This window comes from Conger conger, chromosome 1, assembly GCF_963514075.1.
Source record: "Conger conger chromosome 1, fConCon1.1, whole genome shotgun sequence".
NCBI lineage: Eukaryota > Metazoa > Chordata > Actinopteri > Anguilliformes > Congridae > Conger > Conger conger.
Window position 1 is genome coordinate 83,130,564 of NC_083760.1, and position 11,857 is coordinate 83,142,420.

The 11,857-nt window shown below is 42.0% G+C and overlaps 1 protein-coding gene across 1 annotated transcript; it reads left to right on the top strand.

Annotated features, from left to right (window-relative positions):
- The first annotated feature begins 386 nt into the window (after window positions 1–386).
- On the top strand, window positions 387–11,589 carry LOC133139636 (calcium-binding protein P-like). The gene is made up of 2 exons (XM_061259235.1): window positions 387–1,166; window positions 10,117–11,589. The coding sequence occupies exons 1-2, from the start codon at window positions 777–779 to the stop codon at window positions 10,264–10,266; spliced, it is 540 nt and encodes a 179-aa protein (XP_061115219.1). The 5' UTR covers window positions 387–776; the 3' UTR covers window positions 10,267–11,589.
- The last annotated feature ends 268 nt before the right edge of the window (window positions 11,590–11,857 follow it).

Here is an 11,857-nt window from a genome sequence, read left to right on the forward strand (position 1 = left end):
CAAACAGTATTCCGCTTAACTGTTATGTTATATCACAGTACCGCGCTATGCTTACGGTTTACGCATAATAAGCTGTCATCCATTTGACTTTCCTCTTGTTCGTGCGTTGTTTCCCGAATTCGTGCCACCGGGTTCTTCGTCCTTTATAGTGTAGATTGCGCAACTGGCAATCGCTTTATTCATTCATATTTTTATTCTTTATAATTTCTCATTGTTAATTAATGCCACATGTCATGTTTTCGCTGGCGGATATGTGGACCAGGCCAGTTGCACAACCCCGTTCCCGGAATGTTGGTGTTAGGTAACTTCGCGATGTTGCAATTCTACACATGACAACGAGGCGGCAGTCTCACCCTATCCCATTTAGGAACAGCTACAAGGACTTAGTGCTTGTTGGCACTTAACTCCGACCCATCCCCCAGCCTTCTCTATAGGGGCCCCGAACAGCAACTGCCTGAGATAAGGGAGGGGCAAAGCGAATTAGAGGGCGTGTGCTGAGTGAATTTCTTTTTTTATTGGAGACAGAGTACAGACGACAGAGTGCAGACTGCAGAGCCCACGGTGAGCCAGACAAACCAGAGAAACCCTCAGAGAAACAAAAGACCATTCCAGAGAGGAAGGCAGAGAAGAGATAGAAATAAACTGTATTATTAACCAACCAACGAAAGCAAGAAAATTCAAGGGAAAAACAACCACACGTTTTTTTCAACTTTTCCTGCAAGAGAGTGCTAACCTTTTTTCTTCTTCTTCTGAGAAAAAAGCCAGGATCCAGGAGCATGGACCCCAGCAAGTCTCCCAGTGCCCCTTCTGCCGATTGGGGCACTGACAAATCGGCCATGTCTCATACTTCTCCCCCGCCGTACCAGGAGTACCCTCAGTACCCTGCAGCCGGCTATCCGCCCCCGGGGCAGCCCATGGCGGGGGGCTATGCCCCGGCGCCGCAGTTTGGAGGGGCTCCGTACCCGCCCCAGCCGGGGCAGCAGTACCCCCCGGGCCCCGGCCAGTACCCACAGGGGCCCCAGCCCATGGTCACTGTCCAGCCCACGGTGTACGTGGCGCAGACCCCGCTGGTGCATCCCAAGCCGGATTACCTGGGCTACTCTATCTTCACCATGCTGTGCTGCTGCCTACCGCTGGGACTCGCCGCGCTCATCTACTCCATCAAAGTAAGTCTGAGAGACGCAGGGAAACCATGCTTTGCAGTACTGCTGTTTTCAGAACTAATAGAAAGTTTGTTATTATTAATATTTTTGTTTTTTATTGAAATGTGAGCATGTTTCTGGGTGGGTTGGTGATGGCTGTTGGCCGTCGGTGAAAAAAAACTAAAGTGCACGTGAATGCGTGTGCATGTGTGGGCGGGGGGGGTGGGGGTCAGGAATTTCATGCCAGTGCTTCCAGGAAATGTGAATGAGCATATTGAAGAGGAAAGGGGAGGGGGGGGGGGTGAGGGGGGCAGGGAGAGTGAGTGGGTGTGGGTGTCGAGATGAGCCAGATCCTGATAGAGCTGTATTCTTGCGTGTGCTGTGGTTGTGTCAGTGAGTATTTAAGAAGGACTTAAGGAGAATTGAGCAACAACATTTGTATGGGTATGGGGGAGGAGGAGGGGGGAGAGCAGGATTGAGAGTTTTGGGGAAAGTGAGAGAAAACAGGTGTGACGTCTAAATGAGGGAGGGGGTGAGAGGACGGAGCAGAGGAGGAACATATAAAAGATAAAGGAATTAAAATTCGGGAATATTTATTGTCAATGGGGATGGATAATGGGTAGGTGGGGAGAGGGTCGTGGGTTCATTGATGACCGTGTTTCTGGGAATTAATGATGGTGTTTCTGGGAAAAGGGGATTGGAAAGTTAACCAGTCCACCAGAGAGCTGAGCATTAGAGGAAGGGGTGGGGCGTGATGAGAGAGGGGGAGGGATGCTGAAAGAAAGAAGAGAGGGGGGGGGGGGGCAGCACAGGGACAAATCAGTTCCTGTTTATTAGCCAGAGAGAGAAAACAAGATGGTGGAAAAAGGTGGAGAGGAGCAGTGAAAGGGCCCGTGATGGTGCCCACCATCATTTTCCACCAGTGTTATATTATTGCTGATGGTTTTCTGGGATTACAGGATGTCAGATTGTCGGTACAGGCCCTTAAGTTTGGCTGCAATTTAAACGCTGATAGAGGTTACTGATTTACAGAGAGCCAAAACTCCGGACAGCAAGGCCTTGCTGATTGTATCTCCAAAAAATATAAGCAAATAAAGGAAATAGCCTTTGGCGAAGCGTGAGTGGAAATGCGTCTGAAATCAGATGGAATGCCTCGTATGAAAAAGTGGCCATTTACTGATGATATTCCTACGCAGCACTAACTGCAGTGCAAACTGTAGCTCTTCCAGTGCAGCTTGACAAAAAATTGTTTCTTCAGAGAATGCCAACAATTTAATCCTAAAGTCAATTATAACAATTATGAAAAAAAGGGAGCAGAAATTTGTCTTGTATTCGTCTAGCAAATGAAAACACTATTTATTATTCTTTATTTACTGACTTTGTTTACTAAGTTCTTACTTACTGAGGTACAGAGTTCCCACCAACGACAAAATGTACGATGATTAGTTTTTCCCTTTCACGCCTTTTCACCACATGTGTGCATGGGTGGCACAACAGCAGAGAGGGAAAGGGGGGGGGGACTGACGTCCTGTAGGTGCCACATGTCAGCTGACAATGAGCAAGCTAGCCACAGGGCGTTCTTCTCCCCAGCCTTAATGAGTGACAGCAGCGAGCCAGCTACGTGTGCAAATCCTCCCCATGTAAAAGGGTGACAAAATGCAATGAGCTCACGTCATTGCCAGGAAGTGACGCCAATACGATAAGGCCTTGACTGATTGGTCAGGTGAGGTAATCTGTCCCGTAAGTGCCGCCCTATGCTACAGTGCATATATTGACCCTGATCTCAAAAGTGAGGTCTTTTACACGCGTGTTTTATGATCTGTTACTGGAAGCACAGTGAGGATCAGCACTGTCTCCCAGTGGGAAAACGCAGCACGCAGACATATTGCCGAGGCAGGGCTGGATTGCCAAAACATCTTCCGTATCCATATTTCCATATCCGTGTACAAGTCCAAAGGCCATGTTTGTTCTTGTCAGCAGGTTTATGTACTACTCCACAATTTTTGATTTGTAATCAAACATGTGGTCAGAGTTCAGATTTTCAGCCTTTTTAAAAGTATTTTATATACATTTTGGTTGCAATTACAGCACATTTTATACATAGTCCCCCACATTGTGAAGCACCGTAATATTTGGGATAAATATCAGATGTTTCTGATTAGTCAAATGTGTTCATTCAATCCCTTAGTGCAGATATTAGAGAGCTTTCATATCCAGTGATGGTTCTAGGCTTTTGATTTGAATCTTAGCGTCTGTCAAGGAAGCCTCAAGTGTAAATCTACCACATACGGCACCAATTATTGTTTTGTCCTAAATAATAATAATTTAACCAAATAACTCAAATGTAGGTGGCAGAATCAGCTCAAAGCTTGATTTGAGAATAAGAATGATGATTTACAAAATTTACAAAAAAAGTTTTTTTGATTATTGAAGGTGTCATGCTTTGCTCTGAAGGAAGCTGATGACTGCAATGTCATAACAAAAACACTTTTGCTCACCGATCGAGTTAACTCAATAACACATCTATACACTTCAGGCTGTGTATTATACAACAGGCCATATGAAGGGTTTATTATTTATTGGAAATTCTCTTGGAACTTAACAATAAATAAGATGAAAATCAAAAGCTCAACTGCAGTTGAATTTACAGTCAGGTCCATAAATATTGGGACATCGACACAATCCTCATATTTTTGGCTCTATACACCACCACAATGGATTTGAAATGAAACTAACAAGATGTGCTTTAACTGCAGACTTTCAGCTTTAATTTGAGGGTATTTACATCCAAATTAGGTGAACGGTGTAGGAATTACAACAGTTTGTATATGTGCCTCCCACTTTTAAGCTGCAGTTAAAGTATATCTTGTTTCATTTCAAATCCATTGTGGTGGTGTATAGAGCCAAAAAGATGAGAATTGTGTCGATGTCCCAATATTTATGGACCTGACTGTATGTGCCTGCAGGCTTTCAAAAAGACATGTATTTCTCAAAAGAACATTAATTTGCCATTGCATACCAGCAAACAGAAAAATATGTGACAAATATACACTCAGTGAACACTTTATTAGGTATTTATTAGACTTCTACTGCTGTAGCCTATCCACTTAGAGTTATGATGCGTTGTGTGTTCAGAGATGCTCTTCTGCATACTACTGTTGTAATGTGTGGTTATTTGCATTACTGTCACCTTCCTCTCAGCTTTGACCAGTCTGGCCATTCTCCTCTGACATCTCTCATTAACAAGGCGTTTCTGTCAGCAGAACTGCTACTCACTAGAGAAAGCTTTTTTTGCACCATTCTTTTGCAAACTCTAGACACTAGTGTGCGTGAAAATCCCAAGAGATCAGCAGTTTCTGAGATACTCACACCACCCTATCTGTCAGCAACAATCATTCCTTGGTCAAAGTCACTTAGATCAAATTTTTTCCCCATTCTGATGGTTGATGTGAACATTAACTGAAGCTCCTGACCTGTATCTACATGATTGTATACATTGTACTGCTGCCACACGATTGGCTGATTAGATAATCTCATGAATAAGTTAGCGTAATAAAGTAAAAATGTTCCTAATAAAGTGCTTGGTGAGTGTATATGTTGCCTTTTGCTGACTTGACGTAAAAAAAGATTGCAAATTTCCTTTAGGACAGCTATTGCCCCATCAACAGTTATTACAACATGCCACAAGAAGAAAGTTTCCATATTTCTCTATAAACTCCAAAATTGCGACACAATTCAAAGCTGAAGAGAAAGCAATAATTAACGCATGACTTTCCCATGACTCACTATTGAGTCATCAAATTATACCTTCTTCAGGTAGTCTTCATTTTAATTATTGACTTTTTAATGTTTGGATTAACTTGGATGGCTTGTGACAGCCAAGAAATTGAGTTTGGAAGCCTCATTTCCTCTCTGTAAATGGCAGACACGAAGCACGATATGTGTGGTTAGCCTACCTCACCGTTGAACGCTTCCTGCATCGAATAGAATAGAAGAGAAAAAGAGCTTCTGGTCAAACGTGGTATACTGATGGTATGATGTCTTATGTTAGTTAGGTTTACAACTATTCATATCACCTAAATATAGAGCACTGGTAATTCCAGTGCTGGTGATTCCAGGCATTGCACCCGTGAGAGGATTGTATACACTGCATCATTTTTGTTGGCTGAAGGTGGAACAATTAGCTCCGCATCTGCACACCATTGTATCTCTGTAATGACAGCTGTCCTGCTTCATGCTTTGTGGTTCACATTTTTAAAAGACGTGTAAATGGGAGGACGAAAATGACTCAGTGGGATCTACTTCACATTTGATTTTAATATGTGTTACCGTGTTTTAATTGCCGTGTTACCGTGTTTTAATTGCCTAACGAGACAGACTCAGGCAGCGGCAGTCGAGATAAAGAGCAACACCAGTTCTCTTTCAAAGTGAACCGATCCCCTCCCCCACCGCCCCCGTTGCGTGCTCAGTGCTGAATACGCAGACTTCTCTGTTTTAGCCATCTGACTGTGGCAGCGGCTGGGGGAAATAAAATGGGCCCTCTGTTAACACAGGGACCCTGTAGGTCTGAGGACGAGGAGGACAGACCCATGGGATTCAGGGACAGACTGTGCACAAGCTACCATGTTATTTATTTTGCTGTGTGTGTGTGTGTGAGAGAGAGAGAGAGAGAGAGAGAGAGGAGAGAGAGAGAGCGACACCCTGACTGACTGTCCCCCTTAAATGAGATAGTTCGTCTCCCAGCCAGCCATCAGATGGGGTGAATTAATTCACAGTTTATGAAAGGTGGAGTGTGAGAGTATATTTGCCAGAATGTGTAAACAAATATGTGCCAAATAGTCAAATTCGACCATGGAACAGTGAGATTTGGTCACTTTATTGTCAGAGACTGCTTGAGACTAGCTGTTGAAGTCCAAAATGGCTGAAGCCACAAATAGCTGTCAATAACTGACTTGTATGAACCAAGCAAAAAATTTAGTGTCACTGAACCTGAATTTCTTACACAGGAGGGGGTGGGATTAATGTTCTGAGATATAACTGAGAACATCTGGAGGACAGATGTGTCAGTGATTTGGGGCAGATTTGAATGTCGGTGGGAAATGAGCGAGGAGATATATCGGTGGAGCACAGTGGCCACAGGAATCTTCCCTTTACTTTTATAAAAAGGCCTCTTGAGTGAGTTAGACATTCCAGAGCAGAAGGCTATTTAGAGCTTACATGGCTGTCTGCATGTCTCTGTGTACCTGTATGTGTGTGTGTGTGTGTGTGTGTGTGTGTGTGTGGCTATGTATGTATGTGTGTGTTTTTGCATTTGCCATGTGCGTTTTGGTTTTGTGAAAGAGAGAGGTAGAGTGACTCACAAAGCAAATTCTGCTTCTGGGTAAAAATAACCAGATTATCTGGTTTCTCCTTGTAACGTCATCAGAATTACATGAATGCCGCATGTAACACATTACTAGCGTATTTCTAGCATGCCAGCTGGCAGCAACAGAATTCTTTTTATGTTTTACATTTACATTGCATTTATCGACATAAAATGGATGTTTTAGCTAAGTGTTCAGTTGAATGTGAGGACCACAATATACGGCTCTTGCAATAATCAACCACAATTCCATGTTTGTTATTGGTGGAATGTAAAAACAACAACATCTATACAACTATATAAGTGCCATTACAGTCTATGGCATTTTTTTTATTTTTTACTTGTCTCATCTAATGCACAAGGTAACCCATCCCATCCCCCATCCCCACAACCCTCCCGCCCATGGGACATTTGGAGATTTACTACCAGTCATAACTGTGTTACAACCCGAGGCTCAGGTGGAAACTGAAATATGTGGGACGATTGTACCTCTGTCCTTCCACACCGTCTTTCTGTTGCCATGACATTGTTAGAAGGTGGCTGTTTTATGAGATGCCACCCCCGTCCAGCCCACGTCCGCCCGCCCGGAGCAGTTTCTGCATGAAGGCCGCCTCAAAACAGGATGTTGCAGAAACGTTGCTTAAAATCCTTTCAGTTCATTTTATCAGAGCCTCTGAAACAAGAGCTCTCAGAAGTTCACTTATGTAGACCAGACATAGAGCAGTCAGTGTATTGCTCATTTAGCAAATACATGAACATTTAAGGACAAAGAATACCCAGCTCTTTGCCAAAGTCCATGTTCTTAGTTGTTTTTTTCTTTCTTTTCATTGGTTTTGTTTTCCTGATTCCTGCCGTGAAGTATAAAATCCCTTCAGTGATTCCACCCAAATGCTTTTTTTGTGATAGTTTGGGACCACAATGACAAAGCCTAACAGAACAACCAAGACCCTATTTTAATTCACTAACAACACAGTTCATTGTTAAGAAGCAGGACATGTTGAAATGTATCAATCAAAAGAAGTAAGAGTCCGTTGGATAGAATCAGAGCTTGATTTTGATTTGCCTGCAGTTGGCTTCCATAACTGGGGTATGATGGCATAGGTCTGCCCATTGGTTACAGACTTGCATAGGACACCTGTGTATGCAGGTTTCTGTTACTGCCAATCTCTATTAAGGTTATTGACCACCTGTGTTTAAGTTCTTTCATGAATGATTTTCCTCATCACAAGGCAGTTTTGACTTGTGATTTGATTTGTTGAGTTTTTCATTATCTACCTTAGTGGCTGAGTGTCCACATTTTCAATTGCAATATAGCCCAATAAGCACAATGTGAACATGGGACTTTTATTCTTCATGGCGGGCACAGTTATACCTGATGTGGCGAGAGAGTAAATAATCCCACATACCATGAAATTAAATGGCAGTTAGACAATGAAGGGAAGTGAACGGCCTGTTAGCGTCCTGGGTTAATGCCCAGACCTCTTCCACTCACTCTGATTATATACTCTGCATATCTCTTCTGAAGTGCGTCATGTTTGGCAGACCATGGACCATGTGACACGCAGTGAGGAGGGAGAGACGTGGCTGACAAGAGTAACAGAGCCAGACACACACACACGCACGTACGCACACACACACACACACATACACACACACGCACAGACATGAGATTGTGACTCTAAATTAATTTAATTCAGACCAATATTTAATTTAATCCAGACCAAGAGTGACCAAAATGCAAGTTCCCAAATAAGATAAGACTTCATGAAGTTCAATAATAATGTGAACTGGGCTCAGAGGTACACAGGACGAAATGGAGAAATGAGTAAAAGCACATTATCTGCAAAAGCTGCTGTATCGAAACAGGGGCAGGTGTTTTCCCTGAGGTACTGATTTCTCAGAGGTGAAATCTGGACTTGCCCAACCTGGTGTGAACGTCTAAGACGCCGTCTGGTCTCTCTGTGTTTTCCACTATGAAAGTCCCACTAGGAAAAAACTCCACCTTCATTCAATTACTCTGACGTTCATTCACTTTACAAAAGCTGTCTGGGTGTCTGTGTGTCAAGGGTGTATCAGTGTCAAACCAATCAAGGAGATGATTCTGTTATCTGCTACTGGAAAAATCTCTCTCTCAAACCAGTCAGTTAAATAGTGTCCTGTGTGTTTGCCTGTACTTCTTGAAAGTATACATTTTGAGACCTGCTGGACAGCAATAGACGTTTGTTAACAACAGACAGCAGCAAAGAGTTGAGTTGCACCAATCAGTCCTGGTTAGAGTAAAATGGACTCATATGTTACAGAATGAACACTGGCACTTTACTGTGAGAGAATGACGGGCCTGACGGTGTCTTTCACAGCATAGCCGTATGCTAAGGGCTGATGGTTAGCTCCCATTCATTTAAGCTGAAACATGGCTGAAGACCTGGAGGAGCACATGAAATGATATTGATAAGGGCAGTGGTTGATGATGCCGAGTCTGTATAGTAGTTGTTAAGCGATGTAGGTTTCAGGCTTTTCCTTCCGCGCATTTATGGGTCATCTGTCGGCTGAAAACTGTAAAAAACTATAACAGTATGAATTGATTTAATTGTATAAATCCTGTTATTTTATCGTATGGGCATTAAATAAGGAGTTAACGTTGCTACCCTACATGACTTTGACAGTGTTTAGAAAAATGGTGAAAACCTACAAACGTTTTACTGTAAAAACACCGTTTTTTTTACAGTGTGTATGTTTTTGATTGGGCCGAACCGATGTTAAAAAAGTGAGCTATCCCTTTTAACGACTTTCCGCCGTTCCTTGGTGATGTAATAGGACCACTGAGCGCACACACATGCTGATGAGCAGCACTAATGCAGAACCGACATTTTCTTCACAACTTTACTTTCAGGATGTGGTTTGCTTATCGCACCGTTTGGCTTCCTGCCAGGGATGGCACGTTAATCATTCGGATGTGGATTGGGGAACTTTCCCAGGAACGCCTTATTTTTTTTTTTTTGCGGTTTATTTCTGCTGTGTTGTTTGCGCATTTCTTTTGCCACATATCTGTTTTACATTTCATTTACGTGCTGAGTTCTGGGTGAAGCTGGGACTGAAGGCCTCTCTGTCTCTCTTCCTTCCCCTCCCTGTCTCTCTGTATCTGTACCTCTCTCTATTTCTATTTCTCTCCTCTCCTGCTATTCCATGTCACTCTATCTTACCTCTCTCCTCCCCCCCCCCCTCTCAATTCAAATCAACATGCTTTATTGGCATGAAATACATACAGTAAATATTGCCAAAGCATCACAAAGAAAAAACACACACACACAAACACACACACAAATACAGCAATTAAAAATAGAAGGGGGTGAGGAAAAAAAGAGGAAATAGACTACTGAGCGGATTTAGTTATTAACTACAATGGTATTTACAAGTTGAACACATTGTACCTTTTATCTGGGTGTTTTCTCACTGTCCCTCAGGTTGTCACAGGCAGAAACATATTCTGCTGCGAGTGGGGCTGTTGGCCCTTCTCCAAGAATTTGCCAGGGACGGAAATTATTTTATAATTTGAGAAAATGCATTAAAATGTGTTTCTCTCTCTCTCTCTCTCTCTCTCTCTCTCTCTCTCAGACTCGAGATGCCAATAACCAGGGCCTGCAGCAGAAGGCAGACGGCAGCTCCCGCACGGCACGCAACCTCAACCACGCCGCGCTGGGAATCGGCATCGCCATCATCATCCTCTACATCGTCTACACAGCCGTGATTGCCAGCCGGCACTGATCTCCCCAACGCCCCCAGCCGGCTGCGGCCACGCCCCTTTTTTTCTATCACTCAAAGAGTCATCTCATACTGCTATATGTTTCCTTTTTAACCACCTTCTCTTTACGGAAGAATGTAGTTCTGTAGGCCCCACTTTAAAAAAAGCTTAGTTTTTCAATTAAGCAGATTTGAAGCAGTTCTTCGTCGATGAAGCATATTTTGTTGCCTGTAAGAGATTGTTCAAACATCTTATTTTGCAATAAAATCCTTTGGTGGATAAAATCATTTTATAATGTTTATAACAATTCATTGAAGGGTAGTATGTGTGACCAAGATAGTATATCATTAAAACCCATTTTATACCCAAGTATAAAAAAATAAAAAATAAAAAGCCAGACCTGTTGACACAGCTTAGGTTAGAAATCTCAGACAAGTATTGGAGGGCTTTCTTCTTCTCCAAAATAAATAGGTTTAGAATGCCTTAAGTACATTTGCCAAGAATTTTGATACCACAGCTCAATTTAATATTTACCCAATTTTCTACAAGTGTTTCAGCTTCCCCAGGTTACCCAAAGATTTTTTAAACCATTTTACATTTCCATAAGTGCTTTTAAGAGAATATGTTTTCAGCTATCTTCATTTAACAAATGATCAATATGTATATTGTCTACAATAAACTGCCTAAAATGGATGTCAGGAAAGGGTGAGTTCTCTGCAGTGTTGTGTTCTATGTTGAGTATTAAATAGGAATATTTTGCAGATGTTGCACCATTCTCCAGCATGCCTCTGTGTACTCTCCCAAACCTTGACATTTAGAGCCAGTGACTGAATTCTCAAATGTATCCCTTTATCTCAAATTTTTAAGTCAATAATGGAATAATGATAACATTTACAAAATGTAGGGAACTTCAAATTATGGTATTTTAAGTTGGAAATTGAATTTGGGCCATAGGCGGCATATGTCAAATATTTCAATGAAAATATAATGTACACAAAGTGGTTTTAAAACCTTTTCGCCAGTTTCCACATAAAAAGCTGAGTAGACATGTATTTTAACAAATACAATTCATTTTAACCACATGCATAATTTGTTTCCTTACATTTTAAGATGTATAAATATTGTATATGGTAAATATATATTTTATTTTGAGTATTATTTCAGATCATCTGCTCCTAATCACTTACTTGCCAATTCCCTCTGTAGAACTGTAGACTGTCAAAATATATATGCTGTTTAATGTATGTGTGTTCTGTAAAGGTCTAAAAAAAGTATCTCTGTCATGTATCAAATAATGATATGTTAACTGTCTTTAAAAAAATAAAGTACTCCATGGATAAACATAATTGGGATATCAATGTAATAATTTCTATTGAATTATGCTTCATGTGAAAAAAAAGAAGAAGTGATTTTTGCTTTGATTGCAGGCATGACGGAAGTTTTCACAACATTAGTTCGGTCCATATTGCCATCAGCAAATGATTTGGCCAACTCTTTCCTGCAACATCGCCAGTGTTGGTGTGAAATAACTGACGAATAGGGAGCTGAGAATGCTGGCCTCACCTGCATTCTCTGGGTTCTGAGTGACACCCCCCCAAGGAGGCACAGTTTTCC

Coding starts and splice junctions, on each gene's coding strand:
- LOC133139636 (XM_061259235.1), top strand. CDS start 777: ATGGACCCCAGCAAGTCTCCCAGTGCCCCTTCTGCCGATTGGGGCACT. Junction 1,167..10,116: donor CGCTCATCTACTCCATCAAA/GTAAGTCTGAGA, acceptor TCTCTCTCTCAG/ACTCGAGATGCCAATAACCA.